A 26,161-nucleotide genomic window follows, 5' to 3' on the forward strand; every position below is an offset into this window, starting at 1 on the left:
ACCCTAAATCTAGAATATTGTGGATGATAAAAGGAGGATAATGGATATCCACACAAATATTTCAAACAGAAACGTATATTTAGATTTTTTTTTTTTTTCTTTTATTAGAAGCATATCCTATGAAAGCTATGAAATATATTCTAAAAAGTAATACATCTTGCCTAAGCTAATAAAGCATAAAATCTAAACTAAGCATACTTAAGAAAATAAAAAGAAAAGGAGAGGACAAAGTCTCTGTAAACAAGAAATCCCCCCAAACTAGATTAGACAACGTCTTCATAGGCTTGAAGGGAAGTTAGTAGTCTAGATGAATACCCCTCATCAACAAACTCGTAGCCACCACTATCCCAAGTATTGCAAGATATCATTTTGATACCATTTTGGTTAAGAATGAAACAAAGTTTTAGCACGCAAAAGACCAAAATTGAGTCATGTACAATATTTTATAGGGATGGCAGTGGATCGGGGTAAATTGGAGACCTATCCCATCCCCGCCCAGTGGGGCAGGGATGGAGGGAAGTTTAGAGGTTAATGGGGTGGGGATGGGTATAAAAAGTGTAGTCGCCACGGGTACGAGTTTTAGAGTAAAGTTGCCCCTACTCTGCTTTGCCCCATTTCCCACCTCCGTCTTTTCCCCCCTTCTGCAGCCAAGGAAATAGGATGTCAAGTTCGTTACCAGTCGTGGATATGGCACACTGCTCCTAAATTGGTGTCACAATCTAATCATTTATCAAGTTTAAGATTTCAAAAGCAATTGAGGCCATCAAAGATGCAAGTCATGCAACAATGCAATAATCAAACAGAATTTATGTTCATTGTTGAAATCGCTAACTTGCTAATGGAGCCACGATAGACCTCTGCATTTAATCAATATTCAAGAATCTGGAAATACAATAAAGCATCAAGGTCAACAACTATCCAGCGAGAAATAGCTAACAATTAAAAATTAGTCCGGTTTTTCAAATCCTAGTCAAGAATAAACAAAGGCATGATTCAGGGAGTAAAATGTACAAGCATAAGGATGTTTTTCTTAGACACTTCATGCTAGGGTTTCAATGGTAATACATAAAGGAGCTCGTCAACATATATAACACAGCGCCATGGTGTCACAGATCTTCATCTAATAGCATCACCCTCAAAGGAAATCCTTGGCGTCATCAACCAGATTTGAATAGCAATACAGCCTTCTGATCCAAATAGAAGTAAATAAAATGGTTCGTCTCATGAGTAACATATGAACCTGTTTCAAAAGTCAAAGACAGAAAAATTAAAAAACTGATATAGAAGATAAACATAAAAAATTTTACAGTAAAATCCCATGTTCCCAAACAATATCACTATGCTAGTTGGTACATGCCAATCATCACCAGATTTAAAGAGAGCTCTCCCACTCTAAACTTAATGAGAATAGTTTGCAGATATCACAAAATAACATCATAATAAACATCATAATATAGTAATATTAATCAAACTGATTTGCACAAACAAAAGAGCAATACATCTTGATGAATTTTGTAGAATAACCACAACTACTGTTCATTGAAGGATTTCTCCTAAAATTTAACAAGACAGAGGTTCCAGGACACCCCAAGAAATTGAGATTAAAATTCACGTTTCTGACCTAGTGAGGATTATCAGAGGCTGTAAAATAGGGTCAGTTCTACAGCCGGAAATGTTACTGCAAGTCCTTAAGGCTTATAGATATTCAACAACATACTCCCCACCCCCCCGGAAACCCAACTCTAATCCCCAACAGAGAAGAGTAAAATAAATGTAAATAAATAAAAAAACAGCAGTAATTCAACAAGTATTATTGTTTTGGCTATGTTTTCTTCACCGTATTCCCATTGTACCAAATAAATTTAAACCAGACTAGACAAAATTCAGACATTAAATAAAAAACAAACCAGAATTTCAAAATTTCAGACCAGGACACCTTAATAAAGTGAAGAGAATCAAGCCTTTGAACTAAAACAAAAACAAGGTGAGAGAGCCACAAAAGTCACCAAATGGCCAGATTTTGACCTATTAATATGTCTATTCTTCATTCGGCATTTGAACCTACTCATGAGGCTCAAAAAATGGAAGCAAGATGTTCCTTAAGTACTAGATTAGAAACACTTTGTGCTAGAGGAATTTGCATACTTTTGCTGCCTTCCTATTGTAACAATACTCACATTTCTCAAGCTGCAATGGACGATACTCCCTAAAAGTTGCATATTAAGATGTTGAGATCATTAAAAGAAAGAAACAAAGACCGTAAGATATAGATTCCATCCGCTATCTTGTATCGTCAAAAGCCCTTTCAGCCAATTACAGAGCATATATTTTGACCATTCACAGCACCACAAAATATAGAAGTTGCATATTAAGATGATGAGATCAATAAAAGTAACAAAGTCCCTAAGATATAGATTATATCCGCTATCTTGTATCGTCGATAGCCCTTTCAGCCAATTACAGAGCATATATTTTGACACTTCACAGCACCAGAAAATATTTATCATCCCATCCAAAAAGAAAAGAGAAAATAAGAGAAAAAGAAACTGATATAAGGGGGAGAAAAGTTTAATTTAAGCATAAAGCTCACAAAAGTACGAAGTAGGTCAAAGTATGAGTTGTAGAAAAGTCTTCTAGATTGCAACTTTTCTTTGTGATTATGCGATCTGATATTGTTGTTGATGGTTATTTTCCTTTTGCAGCCACCACAATACAGTTCAAGAGCTGAAATGATAAATTTGCAGCTGAGTAATGCAAGACAGCAAGAGATAGCTTTTCATCATCCCACCGTCACACCAGTTGTCAGGATATGCTTTGTCTCGATTCAAAGCATAGTTTCCTAATTCCATTCTATCTAGAATACCAATGAGATAATATATAGCCAAATGCCAATTTTACATTATAAGGAGAGTACACATACACCAAGCATGATTGCCTTTATAACTGGCCAAATGAAAAAAAAATGATTTCAAGAAAGTATATATCTATAAATTGAAAGTTAGAAATTAAAATTGTTTAATAATAGCAGAGTGTATACTCTGCAACACTGATAACTAAAGCATGTTAAAACCTAGTATGATGACTTGACAATAAAAATTTGACTTGTAATCTGTGTAGGCTACCAAAAAACTGTAGCACAATGCTTCTCAATGTCCCTAAGCACCTCATTTGATTCTGTCAATGGCTCTAGATGGTATGTTGTGCCACAATTCTGTCTAGAAGTCAGAAAGACACAAAAGCAATTTCATGTTTTTATCCTCAATATCGTCATGCAAGCATCTATAAACATATATCTTTCAAGTCTATATGACCTTACTTTTCATAGAAGAAAACTAGAGATGCAATTGGCAAGAAGATAATATGGAGTCAGATATCACCATTCTGGTACAGTCAATTTAATTCTTGGCTTCAGATTAATAGTCTATTACAGTGATGATGAGAAAATAAGCAAAGTTCTCAATGACTGAACTACTATCCAAATAACATATTGAAACATTTTCCATCCCAGTCATACATATGTCCATTTCTATAGCCCCCATGAGTCAATCTTAGTTTTAAAAAGCGCAAGGCACACCAAGGCGCAAATGGTCCTTGCAGCCTAGTCACGCGCAAAGCGAAGGCGTGCGCCTTTTGTATGCAAGGCGCATGTATTTATATATTTATTTCAAATTATTTTTTACTTTGATAGTACTTAATACCAATTGAAAAGATTCATAATATATTAAGTAATGATATATTAAAAGCTAAGGTAGTCTGAATTTGAAAAAATGTCCATCATTCTTCAATTTATAACTTAAATCTTAGTTATTTTCCTTCAGGCGCAAAAGCGCGCCTTACCAAAGGCACTTTGAGGCGCATGAGGCGCGCACCTTCCGTAGGTGACTGAGCCTCACCTAGCTAAAGCCCATTTCTGGAGTGAGGCGCGCTTTTTAAAACCAAGGAGTCAATGACTAAAAACTTTACATATTTTACCAAAAGAACATCTAAATTAATTCCATTTTAATTAATAACATGGCAAGAGCTAAGAACTAGGTAGGATGTGTCAATTAACCAGGCTATAATTACCAAAACTTGGGTCAAAGATTGTCATGGATCAGACTTGCTAATTTCAGGGATGTCATAGATATCATTAAACCTAAAGTTACTAAGAGATAAACCAAATAATGTATCCAGGACTGAGACTAGGTTGGAATGAAGATTTGTAGTAACACAGCTCACCACATGTCCCACAGAATACCAGAAGCCAACAATGCCCATTTCAAATACCACTATATTAAGCCAGCCACTTTAGTCCAACATGGGTAGACATACTAAATCACAGCCATATGAGTCATATGAGTGTTATATTCTTTAATACTGTTGTATATTCTTCCAACACAAATGGCCAAAGAATCAATCAATCAATCAAAGCCTTAATCCCAAAAGTGGGGTCGGCTAACATGAACCAAATTTGATTATTCCGTGTAGTCATCAACATAAATCTTTCTCCTCCATCCCTTACGATCCAAAACTTCATCCTCACGTAAATCCATGCACTTCATATCCTTCCTCACTCCTTCCAACCAAGTCATCTTTGGTCTCCCTCTTCCTCGTTTAATCCCTCCATGGTCCCACTCTTCCACTCTTCGCACCGGTGCACCCTCGGGTCTCCGTCTTACATGTCCAAACCAACGCAGACGATTTTCCCTTAATTTATCTACAATGCCCGCCACACCTACTTTCTTGCGAATAACCTCATTTCTGATTCTATCTCTTAAAGTGTTTCCACACATCCACCTTAACATGCGCATTTCCGTAACCTCCATCTTTTTAATATGCTCTTTCTTAGAAGCCCAACATTCTGTACCATAGAGCAACACTGGTCTTATGGCAGTCCTGTAGAATTTTCCCTTCAACTTTAAGGGAATGCTGCGGTCGCATAGCACTCCCGTGGCCGCTCTCCATTTAAGCCACCCTGACTTAATCCTGTGGGTCACGTCTTGATCAATGTCACCATTCTTCTGGATGATCGACCCTAGGTACTTAAAACATTCACTCATGGTCAAATCCTTTCCATCCAAACTCACCACTTCATTGCTTGTCCCCCTCTGAGTGCCAAAACGACATACCAAATATTCAGTCTTACTCCGACTTAGCTTAAACCCTCTAGATTCCAACCTTTGCCTCCATTGCTCCAACTTGACATTAACCCCATCCTTAGTCTCATCCACCAAAACGATATCATCTGCGAACAGCATACACCATGGAACCTCATCTTGAATTGGTCTAGTTAATTCGTCTAGAACCGTTGCAAAAAGAAAAGGGCTTAATGCAGACCCTTGATGCAATCCGATTGTAATAGGGAAATCTTTTGTCAACCCTCCGCATGTCCTCACATTTGTTGACACATCCCGATACATATCCTTAACTAGGTCTACATACCTTCGTGGGATACCTTTCTTCAACATTGCCCACCAAAGTATCTCTCTTGGCACCTTGTCATATGCCTTCTCTAAATCAATAAAGACCATATGAAGATCTTTCTTCTTTACCCTATAAAACTCCATCATTTGTCTTATCAAATGGATTGCCTCCATAGTAGATCTCCCAGGCATAAAACCAAATTGGTTATCTGAAATGCTTGTGCATGCCCTCAACCTTTGTTCAATCACCCTTTCCCACAACTTCATAGTATGGCTCATAAGCTTAATTCCTCGATAGTTAGAACAATCTTGAGCGTCTCCTTTGTTTTTATAAACCGGGACCAAGGTGCTCTTCCTCCAATCTTGTGGGATCCTTGTAGCCGTCCATATCTTGTTGAAAAGGTTTGTTAACCAATCAATACCAATCTTACCCAAACACCTCCACACCTCTATCGGTACCCCATCAGGGCCAACCGCCTTCTTAGGTTTCATCTTCCTCAGTGCAATCTCCACCTCTACTCTCCTAATCCTTCGCACATACTCCATGTTGATTTCTTCATCACTCATAGAGGTATCTCCTATCACAACTCCATTACTTCCATTAAATAATTCATCGAAGTACCCCTTCCACCTGTCCTTGATGCCCTCCTCTTGCACTAGGACCATTTGGTTCTTATCTTTGACACACTTCACCATGCCAATATCCTTCCTTGCCTCTTGTCTTCTCTTTGCCATCTTATAAATGATCCTTTCTCCCTCCTTGGAATCAAGCTTTTCATAAACCTCCTGATATGCCTTTTCTTTTGCTTGGCGAACAGCTGCCTTTGCCTTACTCTTAGCCTCCTTATACGCTGCAAAGGTTTCATCACTCCTACATTTTCCTAAGGCTTGATAGCATTCCCTTTTTTGCTTAATTACTGCTTTCACCTCTTCATTCCACCACGAAGTATCTCTCTGTACCGAAGTTCTTCCCCTTACTTCCCCTAAGACCTCTTTGGCCACTCTTAGGAAACAGTTCTTCATTCGTAACCAGGTCATGTCCGGATCCACCTCTCCATCCCAATCCGCTTCTTCAATTACCTTTTCTGTAAAAACCTTAGCTTTTGCATCCCTTAGGGTCCACCATCTTATCCTTGGTTCTTCTTGTCTAACTTTTTTCTTCGCCTTCTCTTTCAGACGAATAGTCATTACCAATAGCCGGTGTTGGGTGACCACACTCTCCCCTGGGATAACCTTACAGTTTATGCAACTTTGTCTATCTATGCTCCTTGTGAGCAGGAAGTCTATTTGAGTTGCATTTGCTCCATTCCGAAAAGTTATCAAGTGTGAATCCCTCTTCTTAAACCAAGTATTAGCCAAAATTAAATCATATGATTGGGCAAAATCCATAATAGCTTCACCACCGGCGTCCCTCTGCCCATACCCAAAGCCTCCATGGACACTCTCATAGCCATCTCGGCTCGCCCCAACGTGCCCATTTAGATCCCCTCCAATATATAACTTCTCTGAGTGGTGGACACCCTGCACCACCTCGTCTAGGTCCTCCCAAAATTGTCGTTTCTCTTCTGCATCTAAACCCACTTGGGGAGCATAAGCACTGATAACATTCACAATCTCCTTGCCACATAGCAACTTCAGCCTTATCAACCTATCGTTCTTCCGATAGACCTCGATCACCTTGGCCCCTAACCGTGCACCTTAAACCACAAAAAAAAAAAAAAAAAAAAAAAAAAAAAAAAAAGGGGGGGGGGGGGTGAATCCCGATCTAATGTTCGAAACTTAACCCGGCATAATTGAACTCAAAAACACTAACACTTTGATTGGATAGAAAGAAATGGAAGGAAAAGAAGAGAAGTGAAAGGGAAGGGGACAAATTCTCTTGTTTGGGTAAAGGATTAAGGGAAGGAAGGGGAAGGGGAAGGAGAGGGAGGGATCCATTTTCCCTCTCTCTTTAATAAGCTTAATCCCTCAAATATTGAAGATATTTGGAAGGAAAATGGAGCTCACCTCCCCTTCCCTTCCTCCTTTTTCCCTTCCTTTCCTTCATTGCTATCCAAACAAAGCGTAAATCATGGTTTAGAGAAATTGTACACCTATGAACCTAGCATTCCAGAAAACAAATTGAAGAAAGTTCAATAAATGTCTCCACACCAGATTAATTGTTTAATATCATGCCCCCATCTTATATTGTGCACTCGTAATTACCAAGAATATCCAACTGATAGTCTAATTGGCGTGGCACAAAATTGGTAGACAGGAGAAAAGGCAGTTCAGAAAGCCAGTCTACTGCACACTACAATAAACGATTAAATTTCACCAGAGTAGTATTCAGGTAAATAATGGATTTATCTAACTGAAAAAAAGGAAGGGGATTGTGTGTGGTGGGGGGGGGGGAGGAACAAGCCATCATTGTTGGAAATTGAAGGTGACCAACACCTCATGATCTATGTTTTCAGATTATGAGCAAGGCTGGAATACCAATGCAGCCATTTCCAAGGATTTTCAATGTACCTTATAAGTTAAAGCGTGATGCAAGTGAGACAACGATTTTAAAATGTTAGGGTTTTGAGTGCATAGTGGAAACAAAGATGTAAATATCAAGAAGAATTATATGGTAATAAATGAGACAACTCAAATTAGAGAAGTGATCAAGGACACACAATTTATGTGGAAAAAATCCTCAAATTAAGGCCAAAAACTCACGGACGACAAGCACTCGAAAATCAACTATATGAAAATTGGAGAGAACAAGAACCCTGAAATATCAGATTAAGTACACTAATAACTCTCACTGTTATAAATATAACCTTATGCAGGTGAAGTAAAAAGAAAGAATAGTGGACTAGTAAAATACTTGGATTGTATACGTGGCTAAAATGAAGGAAGGCCCATTGTATGAGTTTGATTTCTTGTGTGCATGATCATAGTGTGTCTGTATAAATATAGTATCACTTAAGCATTCTTACAGCTATAATATTGAAGAAATCTCAGGAGTCATTGCTTCTGAATTTAAGTAACCTCTAGAAAGTTCTAGCTTGCTTGGTACAAGCTTGTAGATAATTTTAGAGAGCTAGAGTGATAGCTTTTAAGATTACATAAATACATACACTGCACAAGACATTAGGCTTACAAAATTTGGGCAATACCCAACAGTCTAAACCTTGGACAAAATTTTATGTGTACTTGTCAAATGAAACCCCAAAATATTTGCAACTTTTTTCATAATTTTATGAGCACCATTGAAGACTTTAAGTACTCCACCCGAGTCAAAATAATTGCAAGGTTTAAAATTAAGAGTGCCGAAAGAGATGATGGTCTGCTTCAAATCAAAAACATGTTAGATAAAGTCCTGATTTTAACATCCTGTGTTTTGATCCGAACTAAAATAATGTCATGAACTTTGCAACATGACTCGTTGCCCATTGAATAAATCTATATTTTACAGACACATAATCAATAAGCAATCCTTCTGAGAATAAATATGGAAAATCACATTTTATGTCACCATCATCAGTTTCTAGAGTTCTCTTACATTTCTTCTCGTTTTTTCTTCAAACAATTGGGAACAAGATGCATTTGTGCCCATGCCTGTTACAATATTTGCATAAATATTTTGATCGATTCCATTAGATATGAACCAATTTTTGGGCAGTTCTTTTATTGTTTGATCTCCCTACAACATTTAATCCTTCACCTTAATAATTGGAATGACCTTTAAGGACCTTTTGAGAGTTAAACAAACAAAGAATCATTGCTACCATAAAGCATAATTTCCTTCAAATGTTTATAGGAGACAATAAGGAGCCAATTAATAATTTGGCTTTATCCTCATCATCATCTAAGTTTTCAAGGTATATAATAATAATTGAATTCATTGAGATGTTTTGGAAAAAATACCTTTGGCTATTTGAATTGAATAAAGCCTTTCCATAAGAAGAAATTTGTAAGTGGATACTTTTAGTTTTAGTCATGTAGGGACACCCATAACTAAGTGATAGTGTGTATATCCTCACATAAAACCTATAACCTCCTTAGGTAAACATATTTTGTTCATAGAAAGTGCTTTCTCATCCAACACTTCTCATTGCTCATCAATCATCATAGTTCATGACTTTCTCCTTGCCACCTAAGTGCTTGGTTTGAGAACCACCTTCATTTGGACTCTATCTAAATTGATCTTGCATCAAACTTATCAAACTCAAACTTTACCAACAAAAATGTCTTTAATTATGTAAACACTCTAACCATCCTTAGCTCGAACCCCACTTGTTAGGGTTGTAAGTGTGTGGCAGAAACAAAAGATGTAAAGATTGAAAAGAATTAATTGCGAATAATTCAATTAATGAGGCAAGAAAAGTAATTAAAAAAAAACACAAATTTTTATGTGGATGAATTCCTCATGTGAGTGCAAAAAATCCACGCACAACAAGCACATGTGAATCCATTACATGAAAAATAAGAGAGTAAATTATCCGTAAATTATTAAGGGTGATAAAATAATAATAACTCTCACTATTACAAGAGTATATAGAATAACAAGATTATGTGCGGTAGAGAAACTTGAACAAAAACTAAGGATCATTATGGTAGATTACTCCCAAATGATACCTAATATCGTATATTTTAATTTGAAGTATGATGATGATTGATGGATAAAGTGTGTAGAAAAAGATACACACATGCTCTTTACTTTGCGGCATAACTCTAGATTTCTCATAAGCATACACTATTAGTCTCATAATCATACAACCTTTGTAGTAACTTCCATAATTTAGAATTATCCAACAACATTAAAATAATTAATTAGTCTTAATGGAATTTAAACCACACTGTCCTAACAATGGTGTGGCCAAAATTTTATAGGCTTGTGTAGGTTTAATTAACTGAAGTGTATGTTTTCTATAAATCAAGCAAGATTATTGATTGCACCTAATTTTTCAAATATTATCTACAAGCTTTTATTACGAAAGCTTCTTGATCTTTCTAGAGACTACTTGCATTGAAAGCAACTAGAAGCAACTGGGAATTCTAGAACATTAATTCTACAAGAATGGTGAAAGAAATTTCAACAATTTTCTAGCTAATTTTTTCTGCACCATCTACAACTTTAGATTTTGGTGTTTGACTTTCAGTCACAAGCATGCAAAAAAGAACCCATACTTATACTACATGTCACCCTACACATTAGCCCGCCATCTTTGTGTAGTTTTCACCTAATTTACTCGTCCACTATCCTTTCTTTATACTTATCCTAGGTGAGTTTAATGATGAGAGTTGTTAATATATTACTCACCTTAGTATTTTAGGGTTTTTGTACTCTCCTAATTTACCACTATATGTAGATTTTTTCCATGATAAATTGTTTGTCTTTCTTGATTAACTCTCTTACCTCATTTATCCCCAATTTATTCTAATTAGTCTCTATCTTGTTGCTTCTACTACACATTCACAACCATAATGTTGTATCATTAAAGAAGTCTTTGATGAAGAATCTCAAGAATGTCATGTATGATGGATTCATCATTCAACTGCGTTACATACTCATCAAAAGATTTCAAGTCTCTTTTCTTACACCTAAATATGGTGTGGGGAGAGGGGGTGGGTTTGCACCCTTAAGTTTCATACGAAGAATACATAAGCAATTTGTCTCGAGGTATATATTACTAAGACAGTGTGACTAAGTGCACAAAAGGAATTATCTTTCCCAAAGGTTGCTAGATAATTCTAACATGGTAACAAAAAATAGGAAAGCTACCAAGAATGGTGTATGCACATGAGACTTCCTTAATAATGCAACAACTTAAAGAGCATGTGTAGATTTGTTTACACATCTCATCCACGTTATACACAACAACATATATGAGAGATGTTGGGCATCGTTTGAGAATCATACACACCCCTCCATTGTTTATACTACACACAATCTCCCTTTCCACTTGTCTTGGTGATTGTAGTATTCATCCCTAATAATTTAGAGTTCTTGTAATCTCTTAATTATCAAACAATGGACGTACATGGTTTGTCGTCCTTCAATTTTTTTGCCTTTTAACAAAGAATACCTCCCACATAAAATAGTGCTATTCTTTACCACTTTTCTTCTCGCAGTTATTTCCAATTAATTATCTCATTCTCTACATATGTGCCTTGGCTACACACTCACAAACTAAACAAAGAATATCAATCGATCAATTAATCAATTAAAGCCTTAATCCCATAAGTGGGGTCAACTAAACAAAGAATATAATGAAGAAAAAATAGTATTGCTCTTTAAAAGAAATTTAAACCTCAAAGTTTTTTATTTGGAATTTTACATAGTGGCTATTAGTGTTAGCATTTTACATTAGGTGGAACTTATTTTTACCACAATATACAATGACCTCCTAGTTTGCTGAACTTCATCGAAGGGAAAAAAAAGGTGGAACGCTTTTATGGCTCATTGTTTAACCTTAATGAATGCAATTACTAGCCCACACTTTAGTAACACCACACCACCACCTAGCCACCAAAACCACCACTGTTTAGCCGACACCACCACCACCTAAGCCATCAAAACCACCTTATTTTTTACTCAACCACCGTTCAGCCACCATCACCATTGTCTAGCTTACACTACCCCCTTTGCACCACCCTCTAAAACCACCTCCACCCCCTGAAACCAAGCCCAACACCCGGATAAACCAACCCCTTTCACTCAAAAGTAATCAAAACACTGTGAATGACAATAGGATCAAGGGCATAATGATGTTTTTAATGGCAGAGATTTGCCCTAAAAATCTAAAACCGATGTTCACGATCTTCCTATGATGAATAACTCTTGATAAACTTTGATTTAGAAAGAGAGAAATGATGGTGGGCGCTTAAGAGGTCATCCAGTAGACTTGCCAAATGATGATGTCTTCATCAACAACGGTTTTAACTAAGTAGAGAGAAGAATGGGGTGGTGGCTTGAGGAACGATAAAGAGCTTTTGTTAAGGGTAGGAATCTTTTTAATCATTAAAGTTAGATAGAGGCATGAATAGCCATTAAATGACAATTAATGCACTAAGTAGAGTTAAGAAAACTAAAAGGTCACTATATATTATAGGGAAAAAAAAAATTCACTAAACAAAAATTAAGGGGCACCTTGTGGAATTTCCCTCTTTTTTCTTTTAAAAGGCTATTAGAAGTTAAAAGACATCACTTCATTAGGGAGGAACCAAGGAAAAGATCCCAATGAGATTTTTAGACAAATGAAATATCGACTACCTTAGCAGATGTAGATTCTGCAAAGATGAGAGTGAGTTATTCACCTCCTTGTTTTTTGTTCTTTCTTTATAACAATTAACTTCTACCGTGTTTCAAACTTTAGCTCCAAAGACCAGTTGAATGCCATTTAAAAAAAGAGGATGGAAAAAGTTATAATATCTCATGTGAGAACTGCCCATGTATAGGATGATAAGCAGTCACATTTCTGAAAATAATACTGGTATATGCACATTTTTTCTTCTCATATCCACAATCTATATCTGTTGGGAATTCATTAAATTTACCTAATTTGAACATGATCCTTGACCAAAATTCATCAATGATTGCATGTTTCAGGTTAATGATATGAATAAGCCTCTCACAGATCAACTAAAACTAGGGAACAAATTGCTTAAGCTACCAATTTGAGGAGAATAAACTCATGAACACGCATTTCACAAGATTACATGTCCTTATGAAAACTCAATTTACTCTACTAACAATAAATCGTTACAACCTAAGTCCCCTTTTATATAGGCAATATAAATTCTAGAATAATCTAACAAAGAATCCTTATTACCATAAAAAATAACCTGGTAACTAGACTTAGACTCCTATATATATATATATATATATTTTCCTACACGTAAAATTAAATCCTTAAGGGACTAGTATAATCGTGTAGGACTCCTTATAAAACATTAGAAACATATGTCTGATCCTAATTGGACTAAGATTAAGCCTACAAGCTTTCTTGCACGTCAAGCGTCCTTTACCATCCAATTACCCTCGTACCAAAATAGCCAATAACCAACTTAAAATAAGAACATACAGATATCTTAATGATAATCCTCACATTATTTTATTTAATACACAGCTTCAAGTCAGGTTTTTGCTTTAGGTCTTTCTATTGTTTTCCATTTGGTCAATTATTCAGAATCTTAAACTTCATAAAGCTGTTTAGTCAGTTTCTATTCCAATTATAGACAGATAGAGAACAGCGCCATACTAGACCTTCAGGTGAAACTGTCTAAGATCCCAAGAGCCATAAAGATTGAAGGACTGGAATAGGTCAACAAATAAAGCACAGTAACTTGTATACTGTCAATTTTTACGCCAAGAGGATAGAAAACACAATCACAGTCTTCTTTTAGACAACTAAACAAGAGAAAGCACAATCAAAGCCTTCTTAAAGAAAACTAAACAAGGCAGTATTCTGACCGCATATAGTAATCTAATCACCTTCATACATTTTGAGAACATCCGTATCTAATACTCATATTGATTTCACATAATTTATGCTATAAATAGAATGTGGAATTTTTCATGAAATGTCTCTCCACTCAGGCCTAGAGTAACAGGAGGGTGATAATATGCTAAATACTGGAGGAAACAAAATACACTCCGTATGTTAATGCGTCAAGTTTGTCTACCAATGTAATTCAAAATTGTTTAATTCCATCCTTTCAAGCAGTACGGTACTTCCAACAGTGATAAAACCTTAACTTTTGTAAGTGAATTAGGAACGCCCAATCAAAGTTCCATATTTAAAGAAGAGTAGACACATAATGTTCAATGAAACATTTGATGACGCAATTTCATAAGGTTGCTAAATAAGGATTAAAATGTACCACAATTTGAGATGCCAGTTTACATGTCAACCATCATCTATTATGCCCAAGCACCCCTACCCAGCCCCTCTAATCGTTGCTTTAGTGACAACATACCAAACAGCATCATGTAACCAACCTCTAACCAGGTAATGCGAGTAAACAATTGTCAATTACCACCACTCAACCACTAGTCCAGATTAACAACATTTGATCTAGTTGAAAAATCAAAACTAGTAAGGACATACTATACTCTCATCTATAATGAGAATATCGTTACAACGTCTCCTACAATCAAAATCCAACCCTAAACCCAGACAATCATGTTTAAAAGCTTGCAATCATATTAAAAAAAGAAAATAATAAAATAAAATAAGGCTAAGAAAGAGAAATTTACCAAAATTGCGACCAACAATGCAGTGCCAAGTAGGTCCATGTTTCTTATCAAACTCCTTCTTAATACTCTCCGCTACATCTTTCTCAACATTAACCTTCTCAAATGCCTACAAATCAAAATCACAACAAACAAAAATCCCACAGAACTCAAATTACCAACTTAAAATCATCAATACCTAAACCAACAAAACAAAACAAATCAACACAAAATTTGCTCATCCAAAGATCGGAAGAGACATTATACAAATTCCAACAGAGGAAAGTGAGATAGTACAGCAATTGCAATGTCGAGAGCTTCTTTCTGCATGTCATCAGCCATATCCGCGTTTTTAATAATGATCCGCTTACCAGCCCCCATCAATGGCGGTTTCCGATCTTCGGCTGCAGGTTTCCCAGCTTCTATTGGTGGTTTAATTTCCTCACTCATTTATCTTTTTCGAAAGTGAAAATTTGAATTAAATTGTAGAATGAATTGTGATTGTGAATTGTTTGAATGTTGATGGTTGTTGATGAAGAAGGTTGTTTGTTGTTTTGTTGGTTGTAGAGTGATTTTCAAGGTTGGGAAAATGTGAAGTAGAAGAGAAGAGGGAGGGAGAAAATACAGTCACTCCCTCTTCTTCTTTCTCCAGTTTTGAGCGTAGTCAGTGGTGTGATTGGACTCTGACTGGAAATTTACTTCGGTTTTTGCCCTTTTTCTACTGGAAATGTTTTTCTCTTTCCTCTGGATTTATTTTAGGGAAAAGTAGCTTATTTAAAACGAAACATTGTCAAACTTTGCTCAAGATTATTAATCTCAAACTTCAGTTTATTCTCTGTCACTCCAAAATTTGTACTCTATTAATTTTTATAGTCTATCTTGTATGGAACCAGTCCACATAAAAATAATGTGGACCGAAGCCCATGACTTTTACCCCAGCAAAAAAAAAACAACAAAAAACCGTACAAAATTAAATCATGCATAACTATTCTTCACTCTCGCTCTAAAATTGCTGAAAAATTCTCATAATTTGAGGATTTTTCCCCCTCTCCAATTAATAATTTATTTTTGCAAAAAAAAGTCTCAAATTCTATATCACAAGATCAAATTGAACAAAATCAGTATATATATATATATATATATATATATATATATATATATATATATATATATATATATATATATATATATATATATATATATATATGAAGAAGATCTACTATTACAATCTATGTTCAAACTTTGATTTGGCATAATCAGTTTTGTATCGATATAATCAGTTTTGATTTGGTATAATCTGTATTGATTAGATATAATTATCTCTAATTTCGTGTTATCTCATTTAATTCTAATTACTTCTAAACTTACTTTTGAGTAGTTGATGTAGTGAACAATGCTTCACATACTACATAATCAATTTGATAGGATATAATCACTTTTTATTTCTTAAAATCACATTTGGTTTGATATAATCACTTTTCATCTTTTTAGAATCACGTTTAGTGTGATATAATCACTTTTAGTTTAATATAATCACTTTTTATTTACTTTGATATGATCATATTTAATTACTCCATTTTAATGAAATTTCACCTTTACTTCCCACCGACATGGTTGATTTTAGTCTTCACCATAGTACGTAGAAGCGTAGTGCAGGCTCTACCGAGAACACTAAAGAGAGATAAGATAATAGTTACAGAAATAGAGAGAAAGAAGCGCGTGATAAAAGTAGGAGGAGCATAAATTATTATGTAGACTGCGTGATAAACTCAGGTAATATTTACTCGGTCTACAATAATGTTAATATAGACTGGGTTTATTATAGTGTTTATCTAATTTTTATCTCCCCCAACCGGTCATCCAATCTAATGTAGGAGGTTACCATAAACATATTATTGCGTGATAGGTTCGATTTTTTTAAAAATAAATAAATAAATATTTAAAAAAAAACAAAATTAAAACCCTAACCCCTTCCCCAACAGGTGGCAGCCCCTTCCTCCTATGGCCCCCTTCCCTTCCCCCTCCCCTGTCCATTTCCGACCACCATTCTACGCTCCTTCTGCTGCCTCGGGTGCGTGGGCGGTTGATGCAGTCGCTGCTGGTTAGTGCTGGATTTGATGTCACGGCTGCGGCCACCACTCTAGTGATTACACATCCCCTCTCAGACTCTCCCCGACCATGAACAACGCAACCCATCCCCTCTCCCCAGCCGCGACCATCGAAACCCACCCACCTTCAATTCCCGTAGCCCTAAACCGTCCAAAATGAAACCCTTTTCCCTTCAACAGCCACGAAATCGGCCACTAACTGCCAAAATCGGTCGTTAAAGGGTTGAAATCAACCATTTAACCCCCAAAACCAGCCAATTTCAGCCATTTATGGCGAATTTTGATGGTCATTTTTTGGGGAGAGGGGGTTGTTTTTAGTGGGGAAACGACCGTTAAGGACTGGGATAGGTTTTTTGATAGTCATGGGCTAGTGCGTCGTAAGTGGGGCATGGGTTGGATTGTGCTGCGTTGTCGATGGTTGGGGTGTGGTGGCTTGGTTAGTTTTATGTATTTTAATATTTTTTTACATTTTTCTTTTTTTATTTTTTCTTTTTTCTTTTTTTTCAACCAGTTAAATATTGAAACACGTGCCAAAAAAAAAAAAAAAAAAAAAACAACAACACACGAATGTTAACTTGTTTAATCGGTTGCTAATCATTTGGGTGCAATGGGAGCTGATTGGGTACAAAGTTGAGATTAATAAAAAAAAAAAAAAAAAAAAACGAAAGCTGGGATTAATATTGACAAATGGAGCAAAGTTGAATTAATCATGACAATTTTTTTTTATTTAAAAAGTTCTCCTTATGCCCTTGTGGTTTTGCAAGTCACGATGTCTTTTTAAGTGTTACTATGTACATTTTAACCATCACATAGTAATAGATAACTAGTGTTAGGCCCGGGCAATGCCCCGAGTTACTGCATTATATTTATGATAAAAATCTTTATTAATATTTATTTTTGATTGAATGACATGTAATATGGTATTAGCTTAGTGGCTAACACGTTGAAATTTAAACTTGAGGTTGTTGGTTCAAATCTTATAAGAACCATGTTTTTAGACATGGAGTGAAAATTAGATTAAATGAGGAAAGCGCCACGTGGCACCTAAACTTCTTTAGGAATGCCTTGAGGAGATCGCCACGTGTCACCTAAATTCTGTAGGAACGCCTTTTAATATATAGTATAGATTTAATTTTAAAAACAATTATCCTATTTTATATATAAAGTGAAAGGGTGGTTTTGGGTGATGAATTTTCCTTTCCAAAAATAACCCTCTAATATTTATCATTCTTTTTCCAAAAAAAAAAAAAAAAAAAAAAAAAAAAAAAAAAAACATTTCATATCATATCACTAATAAATAATGTCAGTCTCGTAGTCAGGCCACGAGACCATGACACTTGACATTCTAGTTTTTCGCCAAGTGTCATTCAACGTAGGCGACAAATAGTTATTATTGTGACACATATGATGCTAATTAAGCAAAGTTTGGATAATTTTTAAAAATAAAAATTTTGTATAGAGTTTTATTATTGATATACTTCATATATTCCATATATACAAAAGTATCATAACTGTTAATAAATATCTTATAATTTGGTACTATTTCCATCATAAATGTAATACTCTGTATTTTTATGTATATTTATAGAATATATTTTTAAGGGTTCAAGTATTTTAATTAAATATTTTAAAGAGTTAAAGCATTTTAATTATAAAATTTGATATAAGTAAATTTTATTTTAGGCCAAATGTTTATTAATTATTTGGGCTCAATTAAAATATCATATGTAAACTAGTCTTACATACTCTTATTGGAATAACCCATATCAATTGAAAATTTTACACTACACCCCGGTGTAGCTTCTGCTACCTACACCCCCCTCCCCAAGTGACGTCATTTTAATTTGTTCTTTTTTGTGTTTACTTTCTTTTTTTATTTTTTGTTATATACCATTGCAAGTTAATTCAATGTTTTGAGTTTCGATTCCATGTAAAAATTATTATACTCGTATAAAATAAAGAGTGTAAAGAGATTTCCATGGTATCAATTATAATAAAGCAATTGATGATCCTTTTTTTCAAAAAACTAAAAAAACAATTAATGATCCTAACTCACAAGCAATCAACTCAATAAGCAAATTGCAAGCCTATTCGAAGCAATTACAAACAAATTGTAGTTGTTATGGCAGCGGTGGTGGTGAGATGATGGTGGTTATGTGGCAGCGGTGATAGCGGCGGCAGCGAGACAACAGTGGTTGTGGGGCAATGAGACAACAATGGTTATTGTGGCTTAATTAGTTGAGTGGGTTAAAGGGGGAAAGTGCAAAGGATTAAGAAACAAGGAAAATATAAAGAAACTCATATCACCATTGATAAAAGCTTGCTTCTGATTTTAATGAGAAGTGTATAATTTTTAATTTTTTTATAAACAGTATACTCGTATAATTTTATAATTGAACATATAATATTTTTAAAATGAACATATTTATTTAATAAATGTAAATGAACAAACAATTATTTATAATTGAACATATAATATTTCCAAAATAAACATATTTATTTAATGGTTGTAAATGAACATACAATTATTTATAATTGAACATATAATATTTCAAAAATGAACATATTTATTTAATATTTGTAATTGAACATATAATATTTCAAAACTGAACATATTTATTTAATAGTTGTAAATAAACATACAATTATTTATAATTGAACATTTAATTAAGGAGCATTATCATAAATGAAAAATGTATAAAAAATTTTATTTTTGTACTTGTTATTGAAAAATTTTGAAGGTAGCACACACTCCTTATTGTAATTGTATGTAACTATGTAAGAATCATTTCCATGACAACTGTAAGGAGGGTGATCCCATCGTAAGGGGTACTCACCTTAAATGTCTATGGCCCTTTAAAAGCCTAGGACTTTACACTTATTAGGGTGTATTAGGATTTGAATTCCTGACTGTTTGGGGGACCTTGAATTAGAAATGATTCTATCATACACGCTTTTTTGTAAGGAACAAGTAGGAGTCGCCAATGAGTTCTAGGAAAACCCATATACCTCGTTCATGCCTTTCTCCCAAGTAGAGTTCAAGGGATATTTAGCATGAATCATAAGTTTACCTATGCCCAAATTGGTCTACATAAACCAGAAATGAGTTCGGTTGCGAGGGTACCAAGATAACGTTCCCTTTAGAGGGGAATCGTGATCCTATCCCTAGTGCGGCCTCTACTAGCTCTTCCTTTTGCACAATTTCATTACCAAACAATATACGCAACGTGATACCTAAAACTATGTTAGTTAATTTTATTTACACACATCAATTCACGTAGGAATTATATCGTAAGGTCGTTATTCTTACTTAATCAAATTCGTGAAAAGAACAAGAAAATAAACAATATTCGCCTTGACTTAAGTGATCAACCAACAATTATTTAATTCAATTCTAATCTTTATTTAACGAAAGATACTATGTGGAATTGATTAATTAATTATTTTAAAGATGATCAAACAACACTAATTAATTAATTAAGGTTCTTTTAAACAAGAAAATAGATGTGATTTAACTAAGTGCTCGGGAATTTACCACTTCTCTTTGCTAGATCTCCGTTTAGAACACTTATGGATTCCTTGTTGTTGGGGAACCTCCACCGTAGTAACAAAGTATCAAAGGGGTGAGTGTTTAGGACAAGAGGGTTAGGAAGCACAAGTTCACAAGTATTCTGCCAGCATTTTAGGTTATTTTCTGTGTGTTTAAGCCTCGGATTAGGGTCTTATTTATAGGGAATGATTAGGTTTAGGGTAAAGAGCATTCTGCCGCAGCAGGTGTCGCGCGCAACTGGATGAGTTGCGCGCGGCCATAGCGCGCAAGTGAATAAGTCGCGCGCAGATTACGCGCGCAAATATTTGTCTTGCGCGCAGCTTTATGGTGAGATTCGATTTTCCGATTTTTTGATATTCTGAATCTTTTGCAAGCTCATCTCCAGAAGTTGCGCGGCGTGTCGCGCGCAACTGAATAAGTTGCACGCGACTTCCCAGCGCGACTTTATGAGATGCGCGCGACATTTTCCGCGGCAGCTTAAATTTTAACCTAGGCGCTCCTAAATCCGTCATTATTGGGTTTTAAGCACGGGCTTAAGCCTAATTATGATCGGGTTTAGTTAATTGGACCTTGTATTGGCCTCGTTCTTCTATTCAGGCTAGTCTATTGTGTTTTGTGGCTTAACCAGTTATCCATAAGTATTCTTCACTTTGATCCAACACGAAGATGGCTTTATTTATCATCATTGCACTTCTTGTGGGGACAGGACGCCAAAAGTAGATGTCTACAGTTAGCCCCCATTTTGATCAAGTCTAGGATAGACGATGATCAAAGTAGTCAAGGAAAAATCCGAGACTCCTTCTGCGAAGTTCTCTAAGGTTAGAGAATCTTTCACTAATGTTTAAGGATGTCGAAACAGTCCTCGGTTTGCTAAGTGTTTGAAACAAGTAGCTAATAAGGCTAGAGAAAGTTTTCCCTAGTCTTAACGGGCTAAAGAATCTAGATTGATTCTTTGCAATTGTAGAATACTTTTACAAGTAAATGTAATCTGGGTGATGTCAAGTCATGAGAAGAGATCGGTTTTAAAAAGAATAAAAGGGGATGATTTCCTCTCAATCATGTCATCGTTGGTCTAAAGTCCCTCGATATGTCATTGAAACTTTAGCCTGACTTTAACAAAGTAAAAAGAATGAAAAGAGGTTTTCGATATTCGAACCTAAAAGGGTCCGGTATTCGAACCGGATGTCCACAAGATAAAAATACATGTCTCAGGACTGGAGGCATATATCCAAATCTAGTGAGAGGGAAGAAAGTCAGCAACTCTCTCAGCAGTTTTGTCCACAAGATGAGTACACGTGTCTCAGGACTGGGAGTACGTGACTACATGGGTGCAACATTGTCTCGTCGCTCTTTATACAAGGGGTGGACGAACACCCTAACTGTCCGGTTAGTTGGTAAGCTCACTAACTACCGTATTTTCTTCCATTCAAGAAGTGCCTATTCCTGAAGGTTCGGCGCGCCTGTCGACTCGTGAGCTAACGCCTACAGTAATAGTCTACCTTTTAGTTCCGAGAGGTAGATCTCGCAAAGCTTGGGCTGAGGTGAAATTTTACGCAACACCTACGCCGTACAATTTTACGCTGTACGCTACGCCATTTGTATTTTTACGCTGCATGAAAATGCCTTCCTTTTGCTTCGGACGTGAAAAAGAAGAAAACCCGGACACTTATAATGTCAGTACAGTAAAATGAAAAACCTGTCTAAGGGTGCTTTTACGTAAAGCACCACCACGGAACGTCTTAAGGCACGCTTACGAAAAACGTTCAAAACGTATGCTTGGGGAAGGTACAAAGCACGATGTGCATGCAAAATGATGCAAAAAACTATCAATGAAGAAAATAAACTACATATGCAAAGCAATTAAAAAAGGATTTTGATAATTTGCGCGCCATTACGTCTAATAACGAGCAAAATCCGTTGAAAAAATGATAAAATGGATCAAAATCTGGATACCGGTCATTTTAGTGACAGTATCCGCGCGCAACTCAGTAGGTCGCGCTGGCCAGGCGCGCGCATCATTCTGAGTTGCGCTGGTCGATCATGCGCAACTGTTTTACTTGCGCGCGACATTTAAATCAGTAAAAAGAAATTGTTGAGCGCGATTTTCATTTCGCTCACTTCTTCTTCTTCTTTCTTTTTTTTGTTCCTCACTCTCTCTAAGAAGCTTAGTTTTTTGCAATTTTTTGAAGCCAAAGGAAGTAGATTTTGCCCTTAATTCATATTCGCCATAATCTAATGTAAAATTTTTGCTAAAACTTGTTCTTTTTCGGCTGAATTTGGACGATTTTCGAATCGTTGAAACCCAAATTTCGAATTTGGGGGGTTTTTTATTCAGTCCATTATTCTTGAAATTGTTTTATCTATGTTGCTATGCTATGTTTAGGGAGTGTTTTGCAACAAATTTCATGAAAAATGGTTAAGTATTGAACCTGGTATGAGCATTTCTTTGTTTGAGTGCGTTTTTTGCAATTCTACTCGAATTTGGTTTGATTTTCTATTATTTTGTTTGCTCATTTTGGTTATACTTGTCAATTATGAAGTAATTGTAGTATTAGAACTAGTCTTACTTTCATAACTAATATTTTGAATTGAATCTGAAAAAATTGGCGCGAAGTGTATACTTAGCCTATTTTTGCCATATTCGAACTTCAAAATTGTTTGGTAGACGATAATTGTGTTAATGCTATTATTATTCATCTGGGAATAGTTGATTCTTTGAGATTTTGAAATACAATCCCTTGAATGCTTAGTTAAAACTGGTATAGGATGACTTTTGTGGGTGTTAAAAGCCCCCATTTACTGAGTTTAACTGCAGGTATCGTAGCCCCCAAGTGTAGGTGGCATTCGACTTGTTTTCATGAATTTGTTTGTTTGTCGTTTATATTGCAACAAATTTCATGCGAAGTGATAAAGTATTGATCTTGTATGAGCATGTCAAGCATATATGTGTTTTTTTGTTTGTTCTAATTTTGAATTTGTGCTTGAACTTTATTTCTCTTTTGTTTTGCTCACATAGACTATACTTGTTACTTTTAATGTAAATTGAAGTGTTTAGAACAACAATTATGCATTAAACTTATAAATGAAATTTTGAACTTTTATAATAGCATGAATTTGTTCTTGTGTCTCATGTTTATTTATTCATGCGTAAGTTGCAAAATTTAGTTTTATTAATGATAAAAATAACCGATGGTTATTATTATTCACTTATAAAATTGTAATTTCAAGATTTGCACCAAAACTAGTTAGTTTAGGAAATTCTTAAAGACATCATCGAACTAGAGTAGTTTGGCTATACTTCGGGCTTTTGACCCCCCATTTTATGTTATCGAATATTGTAGCCCCCAATGTTGGGTGACTTCGATGACTTATTTGTTTTTAATAATTAGACTCATTCATGTTGCTTGCAATGGGTCTAGAAATCCTGTGTTTCGTTTTATTATGATAACAACTAGGATCTTGGAAACGAATAAACTAGTGTGTTTAAATCGTTTTTTGACCATTCATACTTTTAACAAAGAAATTTGCTAAGTCTAGCAATATTGGTCATTCATTAGAACAAGTAAGAGGAAAATGGAATGTTGTTCAAATTTTTCGTCTATTCTTGCTACTTTTGAATTCCTTCTTTTGAGTTTGAATTTTGTCAATGTTTTGAAGCTCGAGAAAGTAGATGTTATCCTCCTTGCGAAATTCCAATGGAGAATAATTTAGAATGAAGCCTCCTTAATTTAGAATTTAGGAGTCTTTTGTTTACATTCTAACTCATGAAAGTGTTTGTCTTATGTTAATTATGTGTCTTGATACAATTTTCATGATGAATGATCGAGTACTAAACTTTCGTATGAGCAAGTATTTTTTATGTATCATGATTTTGTTTATTTTCTCTTTACTAGTCATACTCTCTAATCTCTAAAGTAAATTGAGGTATTGAAACAACAATTATGCACTAAGATTAGTTCTTGAAGTTTGAACTTGAAAATGGCTCGAATATGTAACTTGTTTCATGGCCAAGTTCAACTGTAAACTTAGTTTTCAAAGGAACAAAATGATTATTAAATCATTGTGATGCATTTGAAAATTGTAAGGCTCGAGTTCTACGTAAACTATTTGTAGTTTAGGCGATTCATGAAAGTAGCTCGAACGGCATGAATATATCAATTTTTTTTGTTGATATTGGAGCCCCCATGTGTCGGGTTATGCACATTCTTGCTATTTCACAAGTCTTGGAGCCCCCACTTTGGGGTAGTTCTAATGACTTGCTATTGTTTAGGTCATTCATATAATCATGATATTGGGATGGACCTATGTATGTATCCTATTTTTGTTTTTTTAGATATTTAGGACAATGACATGGCTTTTGCATTTAAGTTAAAGTCATGTTCAAGAAAGCAAGTTAGTTCTTTGCTTGTTTACAAACCAAAAACAATTGTGTTTAAGGTTTAGTAATCTTACCTAATGTCTAAACGTTTGTAAAGATCATTGCGGTGATTTTATTCTCAAAGTTGATTTAGAACATCAAATATTTTCTTTGTTCTTATCAATCTTTGATTTTGGTCTTGTAGGTGGTTCGTTTACCATCCCTTAGCCAATATTCGCAAGAAAACTGAACAAGTTCGAGTTAAGAAGAATTCGAATCTTGATTCATTCCTTTTGGAAATATTTATGTATATACATGTATTATCAAAACGGTTTTTGAGAATCTAAAAATTTATTTATTTGAGAAAACAAAAATTCAGAAAGGAAATTTTGAATACTATTTTTATTAGAAACATGTTGTTTCGAATTAGAATTCAAAATTTGAAAAGGGTCCAATAGTTTGTTTTGAAAAAGCAACTTTTTCTAGTAGGCAAAAATCATAATCATATTATTTTCAAAACTGGACCCAAAATAGAAAGAAAAGTCTAGCTCGTAATTGAGTATGACTTTTTTGTCCAAGATTGATGAAGGTAAGTTGTAATTTGCAACTTATTTCAACAAAGATATGAAAATGTGAGCAAACTTTTGTATATCCAATTTTGTCATCTCTCCTTTTTTAGTGTTTGTCATCATTGCATATTTTGATAATTGAAAGTGAAGTTCTTCCAATTAGAAAGTGTCGTAGTTTGAAAATGAATGTTTATCAAACTTAGGTTTGGTGGAGTGTTAGAATAATTTATGAAATTTTTCTAATCACTTTCCAATATATGGTCTTATTTCAAAACGAAAGTTTATGTGAGACTTATATTTTTAATTTGAAGCCTCCAAGCATAGACCTTAGGTGGCTTTTGGAATTTATGTATACATATGCTAGGGGATATTTCTCATGTTTATTTCAAGCCCCAAGGTTTGTATTTTTAATTTGTGGAATATTGCATATGTTTATCATGAATTGTTTGATCAAGTAACATAATTAATTATCTTGGTCAAATAATAGGAAGTGGTATTCTTCCTTTAGTCATTTAAAGTTATTAAGTTGGTTTGTAATAATCTTTGTATGACATTGATTTCGCAACATAAATGGCGTGTTCAAATCTATAAATAGAGAGAAATGGGGATGTCCTGTCTTTTTAGCCCTCAGTTTGATGCAAAGAGCGAAAAAATTATACTATTTTTTAAGTATTTTTGTTGCCAAATGGGACTGATTATCCCAACTTACCCCCTAAAAAATAAATGAACAAAAAAGACGGATTTGTATAAAAAGGAAGGGGAATCCAACTTTCCCATAGAAGAATAAAGAAAGAGAATTAGACATGTTTTCGAAAAGCAAGGATTATTGACTTAATATTTGAATCATCGTGATGACTTGGCACTGAGGTATACGTTAATACGTGTGATAGTGATAATGATCATTTTTTCTTGTAGCGATCATGTTCAATCAATGTTCCTCGCTTAGAGAAGATGGAGATATCCTACA

General features: G+C 34.9%; 1 protein-coding gene across 1 annotated transcript; it reads right to left on the reverse strand.

Moving 5' to 3' along the window:
- Positions 1-832: 832 nt before the first annotated feature.
- On the reverse strand, positions 833-15,340 carry LOC145630735 (uncharacterized). The gene is made up of 3 exons (XM_081682910.1): positions 14,908-15,340; positions 14,635-14,740; positions 833-1,240 (listed from the first exon to the last, which is right to left on the reverse strand). Exons 1-3 carry the CDS (start codon positions 15,058-15,060, stop codon positions 1,158-1,160), a joined length of 342 nt encoding a protein of 113 aa, XP_081539036.1. The 5' UTR covers positions 15,061-15,340; the 3' UTR covers positions 833-1,157.
- Between the last annotated feature and the right edge of the window lie 10,821 nt (positions 15,341-26,161).

Source organism: Chenopodium album, chromosome 5, assembly GCF_948465745.1.
Source record: "Chenopodium album chromosome 5, dcCheAlbu1.1, whole genome shotgun sequence".
NCBI classification, from domain to species: Eukaryota; Viridiplantae; Streptophyta; class Magnoliopsida; order Caryophyllales; family Amaranthaceae; genus Chenopodium; species Chenopodium album.